General features: G+C 43.7%; 1 protein-coding gene across 1 annotated transcript; it reads right to left on the bottom strand.

Moving 5' to 3' along the window:
- Positions 1–574: 574 nt before the first annotated feature.
- On the bottom strand, positions 575–23,209 carry erc2 (ELKS/RAB6-interacting/CAST family member 2). The gene is made up of 19 exons (XM_068742356.1): positions 22,532–23,209; positions 16,842–16,865; positions 15,326–15,760; positions 14,906–14,980; positions 12,702–12,857; positions 11,737–11,904; positions 11,462–11,629; positions 10,043–10,180; positions 9,637–9,777; positions 9,238–9,378; positions 8,190–8,225; positions 6,376–6,578; positions 5,065–5,187; positions 3,418–3,429; positions 2,901–3,018; positions 2,625–2,785; positions 2,328–2,475; positions 931–1,617; positions 575–601 (listed from the first exon to the last, which is right to left on the bottom strand). The coding sequence occupies exons 1-19, from the start codon at positions 23,207–23,209 to the stop codon at positions 575–577; spliced, it is 3,639 nt and encodes a 1,212-aa protein (XP_068598457.1).
- Positions 23,210–23,897: the final 688 nt, after the last annotated feature.

The following is a 23,897-nucleotide window of genomic DNA, read 5'->3' as shown; positions in this document are numbered from 1 at the left end:
CAAAGCACGGCTGTCCTTCCGTCAGCAGCAACAGCTGTCCCTTTCCTTCAAATACAGTCCCAATCCTGAGCGGACGAAGTAGATGACATCCGGTCCTGTTCCCACAAAGAAGAGGCCTCAAGTCACCGCAAGCAGGAAATGAGTAAGAACACGCAAGTTGTACTTTGGAGTAAAATTAATATCCAAACATTAATTTGGTGTGAGATCATTTTTTTGGTACGTGCTCATATGACATGAGTGAGATTACCTGCTTAGCCGTCAGCCTCCCTGCATCAGTGCGCCAACCTCTTCCCCCGAAAAGAAACAAAGGTCCCATTGCTGAGTATTGATTGTTCGGAGGTAATAAATGTTTGGTTGTGCATTGTTTCAACATCATGGCTGTGCTCCTCCAGTAGTGACTGAATCATCTGATTGAATAATATGACGAAATGCATAAAAGCCACATCATGCAGCTGCTGCTTTCATTACGCAACAGAGCAGGCAATGCAGTTAAAACGGAAAATTAAAGTCACAAAACAGGAACTACTTCTCACCCCTCAAAACATCATCAGAGCTTTGGTTGCCACAGCAAGGATTATGCCCAAATACCCTCGTCATCATCCTGTTGTGTGTGTCACGCCAGCAGCAGAGAAGCATACATGAAGGAAAGAACGTGGACAGAGTAGTCTGAGTAATTGGTGATCAAAAAGACACGACTGAAACAGACAATGTGACAGAAAGTACTTAGAAGTAGATGGTTATTAAGCCACGACGGTTTAAAAGTAAAAGTATGTAGTAATATGGTAAACGCAGCGTGCAAAAACGACTGTAAGCATCGCTAGAACTTTCTAGTACATTCCTCCTACAGAAATATCTCTGAGACAAGAAAGAATTTCAGGCTGTATAGTGAATGCTAACGGAGACACACTGAACACCAAGGAGACATCTAACCTGGTCCGGGGCGGGGCGGTGACCAGCGGGTCCTCGAGCCATTCCTCCGCGATGATGTGGAGATGGGTGACGTGGATGATGCTGGGCATGGTGTGGGTGCTGAGCGTGCTGCGAGTGTTGAGGGTGCTGTGAGTGCGGATGTTGGGGGTGGGGTCCTTGTTGCGGGGGGCCATGCGGGTGCTGAGGGTGAGGGTGCTGTAGAGCGGGGTGTCCGTGAGGGTGCTGTGGGTGGGGGTGTTGAGGCTGTTGGGGGCGAGGGTGCTGTTGGTGCTGGGGAAGCGTCTGAGGGTGTTGCTGAGAGTGTTGCTGAGGGTGTTGCTGAGAGTGCTGCTGGGGGTGCTGCTGGGGGTGCTGCTGGGGGTGTTGCTGGGGGTGCTGCTGGGGGTGTTGTTGTGGGTGTTGCTGGGAGTGTTGTTGAGGGTGTTGCTGGGGGTGCTGTGGGTGAGGATACTGGGGTTGGGGCTGCTGTGAGTGTGGGTGCTGTGGAGGTGCCTGCGAGTGTTGCGGGTGTTGTTGCGGGTGCATGCCATGTGGATAAGGTGTCTGCTGGGTGTGGGGGGCGTGAGCGTACTGGGGCTGGGACTGAGGCTGGGCGTGGGGCGGCTGAGGCTGGGGGTGGTGAGGCCCGTGTTGGTGATATTGCTCATCGTCATAGTTGTCGGCAATCAGCTTCATTCTGCTTTGAGTCTGTAAAAGGAGGAAACTGGTTTTTGTGTGACAATGGCAAGAACATCTTTCCCTCATAATCATCAAATATTATTATTGGACATAAATAAAGTAACACCTTAAAGCACACTGTGATCCTGTACAATAGCCACACAACCTGAACCTAGGCCACGACAGCTCTTTATTTCTCAGCTGGGCACTTATTTAAAAGAAATTTGGTAAATATTCTTAATGCCTCTCTCTTCCACCCAACTGAAGATTTTGCACAAATTGTACTTCCCTGCAGTTGTTTGTACTTCTTGTGATTGAGTTGTACAATTGTACTACTGTGCTGCTGGACGTCGCAATTTCCTTTGGGATCATTAAAGTATCTTTGATTTGATTTGAATTGATTTAATAGGATAATAACAAAACTGAAATTAAAAGAGTAAAAGTTGCAGCTAATTTCGCTAATAAATGTGGCTTTTAAAAAATGTCATATGAAACGAGCCCAGACTTTATTTGTCAAGAATAAATCCTAAAAACCCCTCGACAAATTTTCCGAACGAGGAAAAATTAGATGCTGCATTAGGGAAAAGTGCTTAAAACAAAACCAGTAAAGGGCATCAGTGGCCTGGAAAAATAGCTGGATGGCTTGTGGAGCTGAAGCTTTTTCATTCAGATTAATATTGCCTTGAAAAGCAGCTGCAGTGCAGACAGAATCTTCCAAGCTTTGCTGGTGCAATACTGACATGTTGTTTGAGCTGGTGCATCAGTTTGTCCCGCTCTCTCTTGAGAGCCAGCACTTCCTCCTGAGTCTTCTTTTTGTTTGAGGCAGATAGTTCCAGCAGCGCAATATTAGCATCTTTCTCACTGATGGCTGCCAGCAGAGCTTGTTGCCTGCAGAAACAAACAAACAAACATATTTTTAATTTTATGTGAAAGACCAACACAAAGTGGCATACAATGGTGAAGTAGAAAGAAAATGATACATGATTAAAATAAAATTTTCACAAATAAAAAACTGAAATTGTCAGGATGACACTAACTTCATCTCCAGTATCTCCTCCAGCTGTTTCCGGCGCTCCTGCCTCATGTTAGTTAGGTGGGTGTCCCTCTCCTGCAGCGACTGCTGGGTGGAGGACAGACGCTGTTTGGTGGAATCCAGCTCCTGCCTGGTCCTCTCCAGTGTGTTCATGAGCTCCTCCAGCTGACGGCAAATAGGTAAATTACATACAAGTGTTTTATAAAGTAGGAAAATAAATCACCAATAATTTACTTGTTTAATTGCATATCCTGCTAAATCTAATTCAATATGTACGTACTTTTAAATGGTGACCACCGTCCAAGGAGCTGTCCTTACGAGCGTCTTGTCCTAAGCCTTTCCTCTCTGCTTGTCCCTTGATGTTTGGTCCCTTTTTTGTCTGGTCTTTGCCTCCTTGTCTGCAAAAGCACATAAATGTGAGACTGTTTCTTTATCAATAATCTTTATGCCCCATGTCTTTGGTCACTGTAGCATTTATCTATGAGGAAATTCCAAATACATTATCTACATGGTGCAATAAAAAAAAAAAACCTGCATTTAAATGAGTAAAATAGTACATCAAAACTTGAAACTCAAACAAGCAAAACAAGCATATTGTGATAATGTTCATATATTGTACATGGAGGTCGCAGAACTGCAACAAGACATGAGCAACAAAGATGATTTTCAGCTTCATGTTAATATAGCACTGCTCAGATGATGCAAAGGATTGACCACCAGAGTTAAGATGGATATTGGGAGAATCAGGTAAGAGTTGGGGGGGGGGGGGGGGGGGGGGGGGGCAGTACAACACCTACCTTGGAGCTAGACTGCAGATGATGAAAGAAAAAGGTAGAAGAAAAGGGCATGACACGAGCGGAGGAGACATTAGAAGGAGGAGACAAATATCTTTGTTAAAAAAAAAGTACAATCACATGAAAACAATACAGAGGAGGACAGACAATATATAAGTGTGTTTGTTGTCAAACAACATGACAGAATACAAGGCTGCATGTAACAGATGCTGCTGCTCTGCAGCCTGAAGCTGCTGATGCAGGATGCACCTTCTCTGACAACATAAAACCATGTGCATCTGCTGCCAGGCCTGGGAGTGGCAGACATGCAGCCAGACAGGCATAGGGCAAGAGAAGAAGGGATGAGTCTGGGTGCAAAAGGAGGGAAAGTCAGCGGTGGTTTGACCAAGAGAAGGAGGAGACTCAGTCACGGATGAAGGGTTATTCAGACAGAAGACACACAACTGAATTGACATACTTCAGCACCGAGGCTTCGGTCCAGACCCCCACCTGCTACAGCAGCTCACTGACTGAGCGCTTGTAGACCTGGAGCACATCAGAGCTCGACATGCAGGCTGCTGGGCTGATCATTTCAGTGTTTGTTAGATCAAGCTAGTTACAGGGGTCCGGGTGGGTTAGGATGTAGGTACAAAGAAATACCATCAGAGAAAAGGCTGTAGGGTTCACTACTGGGGTGATTGTGACTGAAGGTGATGGAGGGATACAGAGGGTGATGCAGGGTGCAGTGGGCAGATGGGTGGATGGTATGAGCGCTCAGATTAGAACTTCACACACACACACAGTAAACTACGACAAACAGCCAACACAACAAACAATATAAGCCTGCTTTGTGACAGGCTACAAAAGGGCCTGGGACAGGTGGAGGGTTGTCTGTCTCGCGGTCCTATCTGTGGAGAACATAGAGCTGGAGTTGCCCTGGTGTACCGGACAGTCTCCAAGACGGCAGCTTTCACAGTTCTAGATAAACCATGGATCTAAAAGTGCTATTTGAGGCTTTGGTGGGGGACCGGGTGTTGGCACGGATCGAGGGACTGTCCCGTTAGCTCATCCACCTCAGCTCACGTCCCGGTCCGGGGAAGAACGGCGTGGATGGTGTTAATCCAATTAGGAGGGGAATGAGCTGCTTGGCGGAGGTCTGAGCTCTCTGAGTGCTTTTCAAGTTATTATTAAGATCACTTCTGCAGATATTCATATTCTAGAAGGTGATGCTTGAATTTGCTGATTTAACTAATAATGCAGTTTGTCAAAGATCAAAATATTTTTGTTGGCTTTATTTCTGTCAGTTAGGAATGGATGGATATTAACACTGGTTGCTGCATGCCGTTTGAGAAAACATACGTGCAGTGCAAGTACCTCATACTCTCATACAGAATAATCAAAACCCACTTATGGAATGCACACTTTGAACCACAATCCAAGCATGCCAAAGGAATCCAAGCAATACTGATCCAGGGACCTTCGCATCATACTCGGAGCAAAAACACCCAGATAATGGACAGACGGGCCATCACTGAGACACAAAGATCCCTGGGTCCGCTAGACAGGAGGCAGACACCAGGGACACGTATGACACCAGGGACAGTCGCAGCATTTCCAAATCCGAGACTTGAACCATATAGCCGAGCCGAAGTGCCTTGGCAGAGCACTCACTTTCCCAGGAAATCCCACACCATGCCCCCAATCTGCTGGGGGGCAGCAGACACAAAAGGAGGTGGGTCAGAGGGAGCTCTCCCACCGGGACGAGGGTTGAGGTGAGGGGCAAAGGGAAAGGGGCTGATGTGGGTGGGTGGGGCAATAGAGAAAGAGTTGAATGGGAGATTTAAATATATTTTGACAAAAAAAAAAAAAAGAAATTTGAAAGGAAAATAAAATGGAAGTTTAAGACAGGCATGAATAATGACAGGCATCATGAAGGTAGGGGCAGATGAAACAGGGGATCAAAAGAGGAACAGGACAGAAAAAAGAGGGTAAAAGATGGCAGAAAAGACAAGAACACTCAATTAATGCAACACCACTCAGAAGTTGATGTGGCTCTGAAATGAAATGTCTCCTATCATGATAAACTGGGAATGTTGGACTGCTGTGCAGGGAAAGATGGAGTCCAACAAAGCAAGTCTAAGTCTCATCGCTCTACATTCCTGTCCAGGTGAATCAGGCTGGGTCCAGCATCAGACGAACGAAGCCCAAAGCTGCCACTGCAGAAACGTGAGCCATGATGAGACCTCCATCTTCATTCACATTAACTCACATCAGTTTGGTTTCACTCAAATAACAAACATATGGGATTTTATTTTCCCTTTATAATACTCACAAAAAGACAAAAATCTCAAAGACCAAATTTCCAAACTTAAACTTTAACTGAAAATTGTCCGTATGGTGACAGAACCAACACAGTAGTCGGACTAAGTATTGTATAAACAAAAAACTAGCTCTTGGTGGATGATGATCTGATCTATCTGCTCATATACTTTTATGGTAGAAATAGATACAGACGCTTTATTTGCCTCGCAGGTCACAGGTGTTGCTGGAGCCTATCCGGGTGACTGCGGGCGAGGGGCGGGATACACCCCAGATGCGTCGCCAGCAAATCGCGGGGCAAGGAAACATACAATGCGATTCAAAAATGTTTCCTTTGTGTTAGATTGTCACTTTAGTGCATCTTGTTGGGGTATGTTGTATGTGTGTAGTCGTACTAAATATTTGCCATTAATCTGCCACTTGGTTGCGTCGGAACGGAGCGGTGAGTTTATTACATATGTGCACGAAAAAAAGCAATAAATAAATGGTGTCAGTCACTGTGGACAAACACAAAATTATCATGATGCAATTATGTCAAGATTTTTCTGAAATAGTATAGAAACATTTTATTCTTCCTCTGTGACAATAACAATAAGGATTTAAATGCCTGTCTAATTTCTTTTTGAACTGTGTAATTGGGACCATCCGAGTTAATTACTGTACCTTTCCAGTTCGGCGATCTTCTTGTCCTTGTCATTCTTTTCCGTCTCCACCTCTCGCAGGATGTCCAGGAGTCTCTCCACCTCGGTCTGACATTTGCTGGCCTCATCCTTGTAGAAGCTCACCTCCTTCTCCAGCAGCTTCACCCGGTCCACGTACTCTGGGTTCCCTCTGGAGCCAGACTGCAGCTCCACCTCGTGGGCCTTCTGCACCCACACAACCAGAGACAGACAAACAAACAAACAAACAAACAAACAAACATGCAAACAGCCAAAGATGCCCCCAGTTAATATTATGATGTCAGGTCAACTATACAATTATCATACAGAATGTTTTACTGATAATAAAAGAGACATACCGTACATACATAAATACAGAACATTGCAGTGTATCGGTGTCCTATATTTAATGCTACCACTGTTCTCTCTGTTTCTGAACGAATAAAGTTGAGCAAAATGTTCTGGACATGGGCATCACTGCTAGCGCTGGTTCATTAGCTACAGGAGAGTTAATACTGAGCTCCTTCAAACCGCCCTCGAGCGATCCAGTCATTTCACACACTTGGTGAGTTTGCAGGATACACAAAGTATACCTTCTGTGTCTGTCTTTGTGCAGCAGTTTAGCAAAAAATGTTGTAAAAAAAAAAAAATCAGTAAATCATGATTCTGTCTCATCAGCTTTCGGTCACTAATCAGTGCTCAGTATGGGCTAATTCTCGCCTTATTGCGACAGATTGTAATTCTCCACTGAAGTACATCAGAGTAGTACACATCACCCTCAGGAAAATATGCAGTCATACATGTCAGTACAGGTTGCAGAAGTGCAAGAATCATACAGAGCCAGAGAGCATCCATCAAAACACAGCAGTGATCCAGACCACGGCTGATACCTCAGCTGACAGCACCACACTGTGACGAAGGAGAAGCGTGGCAACACTGACAGCGACGACATGCAACAAGGTCGACCATATCATGCAAACCCAATGAAGCTGCACACTTTATGAGCTTTTCACTCTTTAAAACAGGGACCAAGAAAATCTGATGTCTTTCATTAAGTTTCATATTTCGAGCATGAGGAGTGATGTTATAGGATTCAACGTCTGGGAAAATTTTTACAGGAAGCGTCCCCAAAAAATGGGTTTTAGTGAAGCAAGTGGGAAAATATTAAATGATGGTATCAGCTTTACAAAATAATGACGTATATGTGCAGCCTTCAAAACAAATGGAATCCTACAAAATCTGAAAGAAATTCTGAAAAAGACAATAATAATAATAAAGTAATTCCATCATCTTTGACTGTAATTCAGTAACAAATGGAAATGAAGTGATTATATCCTACTCTCGAACATATGCCCTGATGAAGGACTAGAGACCAAATAATGTGCCTAATATTTAAAATCTAATATTGGTCATAAATTTGGCAAAAGCCACACACACTTTATATAACTATACAAACACAGATAAACCAAGTACAAAGCCAAAACAAAGAAAACACACAAAGCCGATACACTTTATACTATAAAATTCTAACTGACCAAAATAAATGAATTTATAACTTTGCCTATGTGGCACCAGTTTCACCCATGTGTCACAAACACAAACCACTGCAGAATGGGTACGCTGCATAGGACTGGAGTGCAACATAAAGCTCCGTGTATTAGTACAGCGCAATGATCGACATGCATCTGGGTGGGCCGGTGGGAGAAAGCCTTCGCCGGGGGGGTTGGCGTGATCACCATCTAGCATGTTTCAGAAGAAGTCATCAGTGTCCTCATGCTTTCAATATGCGCCTCAGAGAGCTCAAGAGAGGGGACTTACAGGATTGTTCATGTGACTGAATAGCTGCTCAGCTTGCTACATTGCAAACGCAGAGGTTGAGTGGAACGGAGGGAGTGGGGTGGGATCCGAGAGAGTAAGTGTTTGGATTTGGATTGAACCAAAGGAGAGAACAGCAGGATAAGACATGTTACAAGACATGTTTGACAGAGCAGTAACATAGTCTCAGTAAAACACATGTTGCTACAGGGTAAGGGAACACGTCAGGGACAAATGCTGATGAACAGACAGAGGGATTTGAATAATGGAGCAGGAAGCCACAGAGGGGGGTAATTAATGGAGCGTCGGCTCCCTGCAGGTTCCTAACAGAACATCAATGCAGCATGTTACAGGAGGGAATGCGTGAGGTAACCAATAACCCGGTTAATTACTTTATATCAGGCAGGTCTGTGTTCCTGGATGCAAGGATGCAATGATCATTATATTCTAGCCGACAACTACATTTTCATATGAAAAATGTTTGCTTGAGTTGGCTTCTTCTTCTCTACATTTTATCCCATCATTATTACTACTACTGTCCCCATGTCTCCTCTGGACATGTCCAAACCATCAAAGTCTGGTCTCTCTGACCTTGTCTCCAAAATGTCTAACCTTCACTGTCCCTCTTATTGTCTCATTTCTAATCCTACCCCACCTGGTCACTCCCAAGGAGAACCTCAGCATCTTCATTATCCAATAACGCCAACACAACTCTTAATTTGAGACTGGAAGCTCATGGTGTTGTAGAGAAACACTAGTTGGCAAAGCAACCTTATCATGACGGTCACATACCTGTTCATAACACATGACATTCTGCAGGTCATGTGACACAATTTGCAAACTGTGTCATGCTGCTAGCTTTACTGGACTGAAATGAGTTTTTCTCCCCATATTTGGATCTGGTGACAGAACTATTGAGCTTTAACGGCAGAAGACGAATGCTCTCATAGTACGCTATACTGTACAGACCGAGGATCAAAATGAATAATTACATTTCATGCATCAGCCAGTGTCCACATAAGAGAGTCTGCGGTATGAGTCTCACACCTACCTTCTGTAACTGTGTCTCCAACTTACTACACTCCTCTTTTTTTTGCTCAATGGCAATTTCCAGTGATTTGAGCTTTGAATCCTTTTTGAGGCCAGAAGATGCCAGGGATGAAGCATGTTCCTTCAAATCGATGAGACCGGACTGGCGGTGGAAAGAGAGCAGATAGCATTCAAACCAGGAGGCTAACTAGGCCACGTTGCCAGAGACGGCATCTTAAATGTCAGATAAAGGCTGACAGAGAGCAAAAGATGAACAACATATGGTGTACAAAACAGGAGAAATACTGAGAGATATACTGTAAAAGGCACAGCATGTGTAATAATGTCTGGTCATCTACACACAGCCCTAAACTGCCACCCCAAAATGAAACCACAATGAGCTTCATGCATCCTCACTGACCTCCTTCTCTGTTAATTCTATCTGCAGGCTGTTGACTTTCTCCTTCAGATCTTTGTTCTCCTTCTTATAGGATTCCACTTCTTCCAGACGTTCTCTGTCTTCCCTCTCCCTTTGGTCCTTTAGACGCTCTATTATCCTCTCCTAAGACACATATCATTTTGAAAGAACTACACTTAAAAAACAATTCAAGAAATATATTTTAAAAATACACAGTCGGTGAGTTCTGCCATAAGAACTCTGCTTGTATGACAGTTTCATCAAGCTTCTCCTCTATCTCTCAGCATAAAAAGTGAAAACTTTCTTTTAGCGCAAAATTTTTATTTCAGGGGTTTGAAATATTTTTTCAAGTGGCTTCTCAGATAATAAAAATGTGTCTATCATGCAGACTGTTCACATCATTGCACACCTTCTCTGACAGCGCCTCCTCCAGGGTGGCCAGGGCAGTGTCTGTGTTACTGGAATCGGTTTGCAGAGACTTAACCCTGTCCTTCAGGTTCCCCAGCTGCTTGTCTTTGTCCCGCAGCTGCTCCTGCAGGTTCTCAATCTAATAAAGAACCGGGAAGATGGTGGTGGAAATGAAGCGGCATGGTCACAAAAACAGACAGTTTAAAGTTGGTGTAATTGCTGGATATGTACAAATATAAAAAGGCCTTTGAAAATGAATACCCTCTCCAGAGAAAGTTAAGTTCATAGTTTGAAAATGTGTTGGGGGGGGGGGGGGGGGGGGGGGGGGTTGTACAAAAACAGTTTCTATGAAAGGAAAAAAATAATCAAAAGGCATGGAATAAGTGCAGAAATCAGTAGGAAACCTACTTACTTCAGACCATTGAAAAATCTATTTAGAGAGAATAAAATATGAATACTCATCTAAGATATTACATTATACGATCAACACGACAAAGAAAAATAATATGAAATAAATATCAGAATACAAGACTGATGTAAAAGTGAGGAAAATCAGATGAGAGAAATATGTGAAAAACGGCAGAGGCATTGGGTGAGCAGGTCAGGATCAGAGAGGGAGTAATGCAGACTATTTTTAGCACTGTCAATGCAAAAGTTGGTTAAATAAAGATCTGAGTCAAACAGAGTTGTCTTTTCTTATTTTATTAAAAAGTCAGTAATTAATCAAATCAGCTTTGAGCACATGTGTGCACGAGTGTGCAAAGAATCTTAAGCATACATAGATACGTATACGATTCTAGGTGAGGGGCGGGAACATGGATGAATCATAAACCTCAAAGGGACAGGGAGGGGTGTGAGAGATGCAGGACCAGGAGAAAGGAAAAAAGCTTCTATTCAAGTCTCATAACGAAACTTAGTCAAGGTTGCCGTTATCTGTCTACGGAAACAGCTCAGGGAGTGTCCTGTTATCTATCTGTGGAGACGGGGCAAAAGGGAATGTGTGGCAAACAATAATTCAGAGGACATTGTGTGCGAGACAACATGAAGCATTAAGTTGTGTCAAAGAATACCAACATAATTCATACAAATTAAGACAAATACCTAATTTTGCCACAACACACACACACACACACATGCAAACTTGACCAGTGAACTAGAAATATGTTCTTGCTTGTCTTAATACAGACACGTTCAGCTTTGAGAAAACAATAGACGCTCTGGAAGGTGAAACCACTCTGCTTTCTGCTCCTTATGATGACAAAACCGTTCATTCTATTCATCATTCAATTACAAATATTATTTATGGAGCAAGCTTACACAGAACTGTGTGACTATATGTAGCACCACAATATTCCCTTCAGGCCTTTTTCCTACTTCCAAATATCCTTTCAGTACTGAAACCGTGTTCAACTCTCCTTACCTTCTTCTGCAGGACATTGATTTTCCTCTCTTTGACCTCTAGCATGTCCTTCATGTCCCTGATTTCTCCAGCGAGAGTGCCCTTTTCTTCGGTCAGGTCCTGCAGCTGCTTCGTTTTCTTGTTCAGAAACGACTCTTTCTCCTCCAGACGCAGACGCAGAGCATCAACCTGAAGCCAGAAGCAGCAGTACAGTATGGATTTAGACTTTTCTTAAGAAAGCCTGAGCTAAAGAGAAAGAGGAGGAAAAACAAACAAATAAAGATGTTTTTCTTCACCTCTGTCTGCAGGATGGCAGCGCGTTGCTCCTTGGCAGTGAGAGACTCTTTGAGCACCTCAATATGCTGTTTGCAGTCTGAGTTCTGGTTGTTGAGGGTCTCGAGTTTTGTCTGCAAAGCCAGTAGCTCCGACTCCTTTTTTGACAACTCCTGCTTAAGTTGGTCAATCTACAGACGGAACAGATGTAAGAACATAAACAGGATCATGATTGGGCCATTAGTGTGTGTGTGTGTGTGTGTAGGTGTGTGTGTCAGTAAGAGAAAGAATAAGAAACCTTTTGTTACAAAACTGTCAGTGCAGCTTTTGCTTCTCTCATTAAAAATGCATTTGGGACTGACTCCCCTGCATTCATCATACATTATACATCATCTCTATTCATGATTAATGAATAGCAATCTAAAAATAGCATAACAAAACTGTGGCTGGTCTGCACACCCGGTTGTCGAATACGAGGAGCGGTAAGTAAACACAGTAAACCACACGCCGCACAGTTTCAGAGTTCAGGTCAGGATGACTGCGTCGCTGCAAGTACTGACATGCAAGCATCCTTAAACGCAAGTTATCAAGTCATCACGATGTGTGGGCTAAAAGAAACGCTGACTGGGCTGAAAACTAAAGCAGGTTAATGATGAAATCTGGTTGTGACTTTGTGGACTTCACTGTTAGGTCGTAACGTTCATCACGATTGGCAATGGAACTAAAAGTGGGGTTTTTAATGCACTTTAGTAAGACGAGCTCAACATTTTATTCAACACATCGACACTGAGCTCAGCAAAGAAGGAAGCTGCCAGCAGGACACTTTGCTAATGACACTAAAGGCTAAAGCTAATTCCAGTGGCACGTTGGCTGTAGCTGCACAAGTCTGCGTATATCAGCTCGATGCATTTTTGCGTCTTTCTTAAAGCTGTATTTTTGCAGGCTCTTTCTTTCTACTAGTGAATGCATTGGTGCAGATTGAATCTACCTTGGCCTTCATAAACTTAGAGTGGTTCTTGTAGACCTCCATCTGTTTGATCTCCTCTTCTCTGTCCTCTGTGTTCAGTAAGCCATTCGCCTTCAGCATTTGGATCTCATCCTCCAGATCTCGAATGTTGCGCTCCAAAGAGGCAATTTTGGTGTCCTGCACACAAACACGGAGAAGGGACACACCTCAAAACCCTGACTAGCAAGTCCTCAAGTCGCATGCTGGAAAGGGAAACGATGCAAGAGACAAGCGTCCTGACAACGACGAGAAAAAAAAGACACTGAGAGGCTAAGAGACGGATCTAGTGAGATAACGAGAGACAGCAAGGAGCGCTTCGGTGAGGCTGCGAGCAGCTGCAGTATCTGTCGGTGAAATCAGGAGCGTTCCATCCCGTTCCTTGCAGCAGCTCAGAGGATTTAATCACCATTGGGAAATACTGAGCACACATCCAGCACGAAGAGATCGCCCAGTGGCCAGAGAAAAATGTGCAGAGGGAAAGGGAGAGAAGTAGCAATCCGCAGCTTTTGCCCGTAGTTGCTCGCAGCTCAGTGCAGAATCCAGTCTCAGGACTGCGACTGTGAGCGCAGCTTTAGCTTCACAGCTTTTTAAATAAATAATAAAACGCCTTTAAGATTAGACATGGTCCATCTCCTGCTCCAGCAGACCATAGAGCAACCTTGTTCCTTCCCCTCTCTCTCTCTTTCTGTGTGCCTCCCTCTTTCATTCTCATGGCTCTGGACTTGTGAACTTGTGGCCGCTGGCAGGGGGGTCACTCCAAGCCCAATGCAGAGGAGCGTGGGTAATATATCGAAAGGAGGAATGATGGACTAAAGAAATGTATCGGAGGAGTTATCGTCAGAGCTTTGGAGGCACATGCACTTCCATCTGCGGTCGCAACTGACCCCAGCCTCAATCTAACAAGACCAACATCAATGAACTAGCATCGCTGGAATAGATTCAAAATATCGTACCTTCAAAAGAGTTTTTTTTTTTATTCCATCCACATGAGATCACTGGTTCACCGACTTGGTCAAGTAAATCTTGCTCTTTATCTCTCTTTCCCTCCCTCTATGTGTCTCTTTTTCTTTCTATCGCCTGGTATACTGGCCTCTCACTGTCATAAACAACCACACCTGTTTCCATGGTAGCAGTAGGCAGGCTATGTATGCACTGTGTACTGGTGACTGAGGAGGAGGAGCAGGAAGGAGAAGAGGAAGGGAGGAAGGGAGGATTGCTCGTGCTTCCGTCAGCATCAGCATCAACAAGGCGGAGAGCAATCGGAGAGACGCTGGGTCTTCCTGCACAGCACAGGAGGAGGAGCAGAAGGATGGGGGCGGGGCTTCCCTCGCTCTGTATGCAAATCAAGATGAGCCCAGAGGATGGATGTCATGTGATCGGGGGGCAGGGACATATCCACAGCCAATACAGCTGAGTGAGTGGGCCGAGTCAGCCTAGGAATGATGTCATGATTTATTTTGAGGAAGTGATGTCAGACCTCTGCAGCGAAGCTCGCCTGTCCACAGCGGAACAACCCCTGTACAATGATCTGCAAAACGTACATCTCAACAAACACATTTATTGTAGGAACACATTTAACATCTTATAGCCGCATCGCTTTTACAGAATGGAATTTGATGTTATGCTTGAGACAGACGCTAGAAGCCGTTGCAGTTGAGGGTAGTGGGTGGGGTTTTCAAATACTGCAATCCAAATCTATTTTTAAAATGTTTTCTAAAATAATATGACTGTTTGCCCAAATAGTGACCCTCTTAAATTTCTCCTGAGGTTCTCAATCCTGCTTAAACAGCGCTTCAACATGCGGAATCAGATCTGACATATTTAAAAAAAATGTTTTGAACAATTCTAAATGCGTACGTTGTAGATAATAGCATTCATTTAGTGTTCTGCCTGGCTTATGGCTATGTCCATTTTATGCACGTGTGCGGATTGTTAAGAGGGCTCCATAGTAGTAGTACATTGTATGTACTGCATGAATATATTGTATATATGCATATGACATAAATATTTCTTCTCCTTCATATGACTTCAGTCACTCCTGTACTGATGTTACAGTTTCCCTTTTTCAAGGCACATGGTGAAAGAAACAGTTATGTAATTGTGGGACACACACGTGCAGACAGGAGACATATTATCAAACTGCCTTAAACAAAATAAAATAAAATAAATAAAATAAAATAAATTACCTTCATTTCAATGATGGTTTGCAGGGCCTTGGTTTTGCTTGGATCCTGATGTAGTTGATTTCTTCTGTGCAATTCCTTTATAAAAAGAAAATACCAACACTGCAACATTAGCTTCTTCACTAAAAGTAGGATTATAAAAATGCACAAAAATGTATACAAGACATTGTATACATTTTTGTGCATTTTTATAATATAATACTATATTATATTATAATAGATGTAAATTTGGTCCATGCGAGTGATCTGCAGGTTTTCGGTCATATATCAAATAATCAATATGCGACAAAATACTGCATGTAGCAGAATTGGCCATATTGATTACTCTGCCCTCTAGTGTCAAAGCAATAAACAGTCAATGCTAAGTCATTTATGGAGGCATATTAATTATAACAATAACAGCAAGCTGGCTTGACAGGGTACCTCTCTCAGATGAAGGTTCTCCTTCTCCTTTTGATCTAGAATAACCTCCAGGTGACCGAGCTGCGCTTCTGCTTCAGCAATGCGCCTGGCTCTTTCATGCTCTTCCTCCTCTGACGGCCTGCCCGGGCCTGGCGGCAGCCCTTTGCTCTGCAGCATCTCCAGCAACTTTTTGATGGACTCATCTCTGGCACCCAGAGTTTGCTTCTGGGTCTCAATCCTCATCTCCATCTCCTCCAGGGTCTTTCTCAGCAAGAAGAGCTCCTTGGCCTGCCTGTCGTGCTCAGCCTGCAGCCGACGGAAGTTCTCCTCCGTCAGCTCGATGGTGGCGAAGTGATCAGACAGTGAACGGTTGCCGCTCTCCTGCTGTAGCAGGTGGTTCAGGTCGCGTTGGGTGCGCAATTCATCCTGCAGAGCTTGAATGGTCATCTGGAGATGCTGACGATGTTCAGACAAAAACATGTGGTACACAATGATTTAAATGAATAAAGGAAACCCTGAATGCAGTTCTTTTCCTGATAACACTGCACATGAGGAATGATTTTTGTCATACAGGGTTCTGCAAAAAAGAAAAAACATTATTCAAACATATCACTTACCTATGTTTTGAAACAGATTGTAAAGTCATACTGCCAGTAGACAGTGTGGCTTTTTGAGTATAAGCATAAGAATAAAAATATTAGATTTGTCTTTACACTGGCACAAGTATCAGATGTAAGTCATGTGGAATGACAGCGTGAGTTGTTTCTACACATTAAGGCTTAACATAAAGCTGTCATACTTGTTTGTTAGTATGCTATGAAGAGTCGCTTTTGCTTTTAGCCATGTGAGCACAATCAATGCGGGTTTTCTATTTTTTTATTAACTCGTTAATCAAAGCAGAAGGCCACTCTGATGAATCCCTGCAGAGGCCTGGATACAAACCTCAGAGGCGGCATTCAGTCATAATGAAAAGGGTTCTGCATCGTCACGAAAGAAACGCCAGCGGACTTGTAAATCTTGAGATGAGCTGCTTAATATCCATTGGTGGATACTGATGCGATCCCAGTAGTAAGATATATAAAGGCGTACTTGTCAGTTAATTTTTGTGCGCCCTCAATGAAAACACACAAAAATTAAGTCCGATATAGCAGATTGTGTCTTTGAGGCGTCAGACTCAGGGAGGAAAAACATTTAGGGGCCAAGTTTCTGTCACAGATAAAGGCCTGGTTTTTACCCATCTTTCTTCCAGCAGGACTCTCCATAGAGATAAATCCCTCTGTGCCCAGAAAATGGCCCCCCATCAGGACTTAAAAAAAAAAAAAGAGTCAAAACTGATCAGTCGTCATCGTTCAACGGTGATTCTGGGGAAACATATGAGGGTTCACAGGAAAAGAAGACAATAATTCACTTCCTTCTGGAGGCTCATTGAAGAGCAGGTTGGGATGGTGCAAAGGGATTGCCAGGTGTCAGAAAGTACACGGCACACAGGTGACTCTATGTTGTGCACACAGTACGTGTTGCAAACATAGGGACAAACCTTAGTTCTCCTGGCATCCAGCAGCTGCAGAGCGTGGGCAGAATGAGCAGAAAAAACAAATGTATGGTAAAACAGAGTGTTTGCATATGATGCAACAGAGATGGATGATCGGCAAAGAGCTAGAGATCTCAATGAGAGACACCCTCTGTCTGTTCAGCTGTCGAATCATCTTCATCATCATCACATTCACAATAAACCGACAGGCAAAATGTGACTGATGAAAATGACCTTTCTGGAACGAGAAGGATACGAGGTTTACAATGACAGTAAAAAAGTTCAACATCAGCTATCGTGATCTTTTGATGATATGTATTTTTATTGATACATCTCACACCTCCTGAAGTATTAAAAGTTATTGTACAGCGATTGTAGAATGTGTGTTATAGCATAAGGAATAATCAGATGATGTTGAAATCAGATCTTGTTTTGTTATTTTTATTTATTTATTTAAGAGCTGTAATCATGAAGAGTGAAAAGAAAGCGATCACTTGATCAATTGTAACTACTTTTGGAACAGGTGAAACATTCCGACCACTTCCAAATACAAATGCTGAACAAATTCTTAAATGCATTTTCTGGTTATTACCTCTTAGCCTTTTAGTTTAGGCTTTGTGGCATTCATCAACAGGTGTTAGATTCCTAATGTCACCAAACAAAAATGTAAATGTGTCATCTTGGCCTTGGGGAGTTTTAATGGCCACTGAATGTCCTGCTATTTATAGCTGAGAAGATCATTTGCAGATTTATATTCACTTCACAATCAAATTGTTAGTTGCACCTACCAAGGCAGAAGTTATGATGGTCTGGCCACCATAATATAATTCTCAAACATTAAAAGCTGCAGTTTGCTGTATTAATGTTTGTTGTCTCACAGTCAAAGATTTTTGCATTAGGCCTATATATTTAATCCTTCCGGATTTGGAATATTATTTGGATTCACATCAGTGTTTGATGTGTGGTAATGTATGTACACACACACACACACACTGTGAAGAATCCTTTAAAACTCCAGGATCCAGTTGACGATCTGGATTACCCCTAGAATCGACTGGATCGTTCAACCTACCTCCCACCAAAATCTGGTTACACACCTTTTTTTAATTCGCTAGTAGACAGTCAAACAAATACACAAACCAACACTCACAAACTATGAATTGCTATGCATGCTTAAGTACCATAGATATTAACGAGCAAGAATTCAAAGGAATAAATCAATAGCCTCTTAGATGTCATAGACTGCACTCTGCTCCTTCCTCCACCAGAGGGCAGTGTTTGAATTAGACCACATGTCTCAAACCTGTCCAGTGGAGGGCGGAGACACTCCAGGTTTCTAAAAATTGTGCACTCGGTTATTTACACTTTTCAAACATTAATTAATGATATAGGAAAGATTCGGTTTGACCAGGTGGCACAAGCTCCTATCTGGCACAAACAGAATACTGTATATCACATATACGCTGAGTCAGTACATCCAGCTGCTCTCTACGGTCAGAACCTCTGTGTTGTAGAACAAGATGGCTGACAGTACACAATTGCGCCCACAGGATGTGGTGGTGGTGGTGGTGGTGGGGGGCATTTATTCATCTCAGTGAAGCTGACAGAACAGTAAAGAGAGGCATGGTTTCAGAAGTCTTGCCGGAGTGACATGACATTCTGCATATGGATAACTTCCTCCACTGTGCACCCAAATATATATTTCATTCCCTCACATCCAGATTATCATCCGGATCTCAACACAACTGTGGATAGTAGGGAAACATCATGAGTTTTCTGTTGCTGGGTATTTTTTATTTTGACTGGCCAATTATTTTCATGTTATTGACAATAAAATTATCTGCCTCAAGACGTATTAATCTGTTTCCTGGATCCAAGATCCACCTCTGCACAGCATGGCCGTCCCCAAGGATGACTAATCCCTCCTGTTACGACTCAGAGACATTTGGGGTGGAAAACTACTACCGGTACATTTTTTAAAGGCATGCGTGGGGTGAGGATGTTAACAAGACCTCTGTAGCTTCTCACCTCCGTTTGAGGCTAGTGGCTTAAAGCTACTGGCATCACATAAATGTGAAGCAAACATATCTACACTGTGGCTGAGCAAGCTGCGAACAAGACAAGTCAGTGGATGCTGCTTCAGTAACCCTGACAGGATGTTCTAGGTGCAGTCGTGACAGATCAGTGCAGTGCAGTATGCAGTGGATCTCACTGCATACGTTGCTTTACTTATTTCTATTTGCTTCATTGTTTTTGGGATATCAACGTAAGCAACCACTTAGATCTGTTGGGCCCAGAAAGGCTCTGCTTCACCTCATACAGGATTATCCACCCATCCGTTTTCTTGCAGACAAGACAATTGCAGCCACTTATTCGCCTTCCTGGTCATAGGCGAGAGGGGTGGTACACCCCGGATGAGACGCCAGCTCATCATGGGGGCCACATGGAAGACATACACAATGCACACTCACACCTACGGACAATTTGCATGTTTTTGGAGTTGGGGTTAAACCGGTTGAGCCCAGAGAGAACCAACGCAGACATAGAACATACAAATACAAATATACAAACTCCACACAGAAAGGAATCAAACCCAGAAGAAGGTTTACAGCAAACATGAATCTGTGTGATTTAATGTTTTATACCAACTAATGGAGAGCACAGCAGCTTGGTAATGGTAAGAAAGATTTGTAATTTCAGTTCAATTTTGTATAAAAACTAGAACTAGTAAACAGCATGGGGTAAACAGCCTTTGCTTTGAGCATCATTGTTTCCTATTGGAGTTCATAAAGAGGATCACAGCTCTAACCGCGGAGGTGCTCACAGATCCAGTTTACTGGATGCAGCTGCAACAGCCATGAATTAATTCCTGCGGAATTCAGTGTGCTGCTGAATAGCAGCCAGGATACAGGTATAGGCCAATCAGCTACGCCAGGCGTTGAAATGAAGTGGAGGTTACCTCGGGAAGTATGCATGTTTCGCCTGATGTACCCCATCAAGCATCAATACTTACTTGTCATGTACGACAACTGCAAGCTCGTTCGCCACCATGTGCAGCTAGTTGTTAAGTGTTGTGTTAATACACGCTGTGTTCTATTCACAGCTGTTGTATCATGGGTGCAAACAAGCAGCATGCAGACTGATTTTGATGACTAAACTTGTGCACATTTGCATCCGGTATAGTCAGGGGACTCAATGACACGCCCATGTCCACACAGAGAGCAGACCATACACCAGACGGACACACTTGACTTAGACTATGCTCCAAATATAACTAGCCTCCAACCTTTATCTGAGACAAGATGCTCTCACTTTGTTCTCACATTCACATTTTTCATTTCCCAGCAACAAGTCATAATTAAAGGATAGAAACATGTGATGTCTCAGGCTGAGTAACCCTACTCACACAAAAAAAGGGTGATATGAGAAGCTCGGCCTCCATTTTGGTTATTGCATTGATGGGGGCTGAGCAGCAGTGGTCATGACTCAGTCAGATATGGAACGCTCCAACCCGCTCGCCTCCCTCCAGCAGCTCTAAATATTACACAACAATTGAAATGGTTGAGCATTTAAACATCCAGAGCCAGTTGCACGCTACTCCAGAAATGCACCACACAAAACAGTCCTCAGCTAATCTCGTCATGACCAGTGGCTGCCACGATTAGAGCTCTGCAGGCTGCAGCTGGTATTTCATTCGTGACTCACGGTGGAGACGGCGCTCAGCAAAACCGACGAAGGACAAACTAACGCTTCAGTAGTTTTCCTCTTATAGAAAAATCAAATTTGTTTTTTAACAAAGTAAACAACCGGTGGCATTCGCTGGAGCTCATAGAGGCCGGAGGCTCTGATGCAGCTCCAAACGGTGCTACAAGACAGATGCAATGATTGTCCTGAAATGACGCCGTTATTAATGAGGCACTTTGCTCCTCAGTCAGCCTCTACAGCCATCCCACCATAAGTATACACTTATGTAAGCACACCTCACAGAAATCAGGAGAGAAACGAGCAATTATAGTAACAAGGCACATCTGCTTCTGATCAGCTGGCATGCTTCATTAATGAATCCCACCAGGAAGGATATAAACATGATTCAGTGCAGTGTCAGTGCAAACCCTGACAGACAAGGCTGAGGGGACAAAAAAGACCTGTCCTTGTAATAGCATGACAGCCTGCACTGTTCTGACAGACTCTTTCAGCTTGAGCATTGTATGAGACTAGGCTAAAAATATATGCAAAAATTCAATAGCACTGCACATAAGGTGAGTGTGTGTGTGTGTGTGTGTAGGTGTGTGTTTATGTGTGATGCTTTGGGTCCTGTTGCTGCTGCTGCAGGTTTTGCTTGAACAGGAATCTTCTCTTCTCAAGCCCTGTCCATACTCATTTTCATGAATCATCACACCTCTGGGAATGACCCGCTGATAAAATGGCATCTAACTGTGAGGCAAAGAGCTCAGCCTTCTTTCAGCAGCACAGCACTGCTGGAGGGATAACAAGTCAAACTATTTTAACTCCACTCAAATCAGGAAAGCCCCAAAAAAACTATTTTAAGAGGACAGTTCATCTCAAAGGCAAACATAAGCAGGTGCTTAAGGGTGACAATAACGGCATCCTGACCTTGAAGGGTGGGATGACGGTGTCTGTTGCCGTGAGCAACGAGAGACTGACTGGTCACTCTGGCATCCTCACTTAATCAAACAGGCAGAAATGCTGCCAGACTGGTGCACAGACCACAACCAGCTGGCAGAATTCAGCCTTTTTGCGTGGTTTGAGGTGTCGTGACATTAGCTGCATCAAAATAAAGAGCTCCATCAAGCTGTCCTCATTCTAAATCTATTTCACCTGATGCATCAAACCGACATGTGGCTCTATCATCTAAACCTTCTGTCTGCATTACAAGCCCAGTGACAGGGACAGACAGAGAAAATCTGAAAAGCATCCAAATTAGAGAGACATTGTTCTCTTTATAATGTTGGATTTTAAAGATACACCTTATTTCTATTGCTTAAACAATTCTTCTGGAGATTCTTGGACATGGTTCAGGATTGTGGGTAAGAAAAGGAGCATTTAACAGCGAATTTATACTTTTCTGCATTTTCCACATAGTGTCTGTTGTTTGCTAATATCTCAAGATAGGAATGTCAGACAAACAATGACAGTGAGAGACGATCAAAGGCGGAGTAAATCATTGAAAGAAAATGGAATGGAAGGAGAGAGGAAAAGTAAGATGGCGATAAGTCACCTCGACATTTGTCTCTGAACCTTATGTCAGATAGTGATTTAACTGGGCCACTGCTACGCCCCCACATTAGACATGTCCTCTTGGTTCAATGTGATGACATCAGCAGGGCATTGAGAATTATTGGACCTTTTCAGAGAGATCCTGAATAATAAAAAATGAAAAACTAGATGCTATATAATAATATAAACGTTATGTTCTGGTTCCTGTGCCTCTGATATCAATCCTGCATCAGAGTACTATGAGTTAATTTCATTTACATGTTTGTCTTTCCACAAAGGTTTGCAAGTTGTATTGGAAAAACACTGATTGCAATATCTCTTGGATGGTGACAGTGTGTGTTGCAGCATTGCAGAGACGCAAGAGATGCACAAATCAAAAGAGACAATTGAACGCCAAGAGACTAACAGAAACTCACTGCGGCTATCAGTATAATGAATGCAGAGAAGGCTGGTCTAACCTGGTTCTCCTCATGAGTGACTCTCATCTGCTCTTTCAGGATGGATGTGCGGGCCACCTCCTCTTTTCTCATGATCCTCTCCTTCTTCAGCTCAGGACTCCAGAAGCTCTTGATGCTGTTGGTGGAAGATCCCAACTTACTGTCCTTAAGGTCAAGCTCTCTGCGCAGCAGCTCATTCTCCCTCTGCATATCCCTGAGCTGGACCTGCATCTCCAACAGCTCCCCCCCACTGCTCCGGACCGCCTGCCTCAGTAGGGCAGAGGGCACCCCCTGGTGGTGGTGGTGGTGGTGCAGCATGGAGAGGGATCCCAGGTCACTATAAGACAGGAGGTCCGCGTGATGAGGCAGCCCCACTGAAGCGATGTTGGGACTGCTGCCCATGGCGGTGACGCGGCCCCCATACATGGCCCGGTTGGTGGCGCGGCCCAGAGTCACTGTGCCTTTTGGGTAAGTAGCAGTGGAGCCCACACCCTCGTGGTCGCTCAGGTACATGGGCCCTGAAGTAGCATAGGCAGCATTGAGGGACTGGATGTTCTCCATGGAGAGTGTCTTGCCCCCCGCACCACCCCCACTCCCGCTGTTGGCCCGCCGATGGCCCAGTCTGGGGGACCTTGGCAGGCGCGGGGATCGTGCGGGGCTGCTCTCTATATGGCCTACAGCTCTGGCACTGCTGTACATGTCCTGTAAATCGGTGGGGCAGCCACCAGAGGGTCCTCAACAGGAGCACGCTGAAAAAAGGCTGCTGCGGCTCTCTGAACCACACATGGGGGGGGTATTAGGGCCCTAATGAGTGGAGCACTTCAGTGTCGGATCTGCTGAACAGGCAGAGAAGCAACTGTTAGATGAATAACAGGTGTTTCATGTGTCAGATGAAATGCATTTACAAAATGAATGCTGCTTTTCCCTCAAGTCACAGCAAACAGCAAACAGGTCTCCAAAATGCTACAGATGAGGATTGAAGACAATGTTTCTCAGCATCAGCAGCAAAGGGGGGGGGGTAAAGTATACTGTTAAGAAATTAGGTTATCTTTCAAAAGTGCATAAACAAGCAAATCATCTCATTATTGATGCCTGATTTTAATGAACAATACAACTCTCTCTTCTCATTTCATTCTTCTTCTTGCCATGCTCGAATACTGTATATTTTTGTGTTACAGATCCACACAGCACCAAACCACATCTGTCATTTTGTCAAGGAGAGAGAAACGATCATAACTGTTGCTGACACAGAGGCGATATTACCATAAGAGATAACAGCTACATGAACTCTGAAATCCTTCACCTCACTGCAGTCACCTCCCCTCCAAAAAGATGGTTCAATATTGTCTACGTTCAGAATAACGATGTTTGCAGTTTGCTCTTTGCT

This window comes from Brachionichthys hirsutus, chromosome 8 (genome assembly GCF_040956055.1).
Source record: "Brachionichthys hirsutus isolate HB-005 chromosome 8, CSIRO-AGI_Bhir_v1, whole genome shotgun sequence".
NCBI lineage: Eukaryota > Metazoa > Chordata > Actinopteri > Lophiiformes > Brachionichthyidae > Brachionichthys > Brachionichthys hirsutus.
This window is presented reverse-complemented; position numbering and strand designations above follow the sequence as displayed.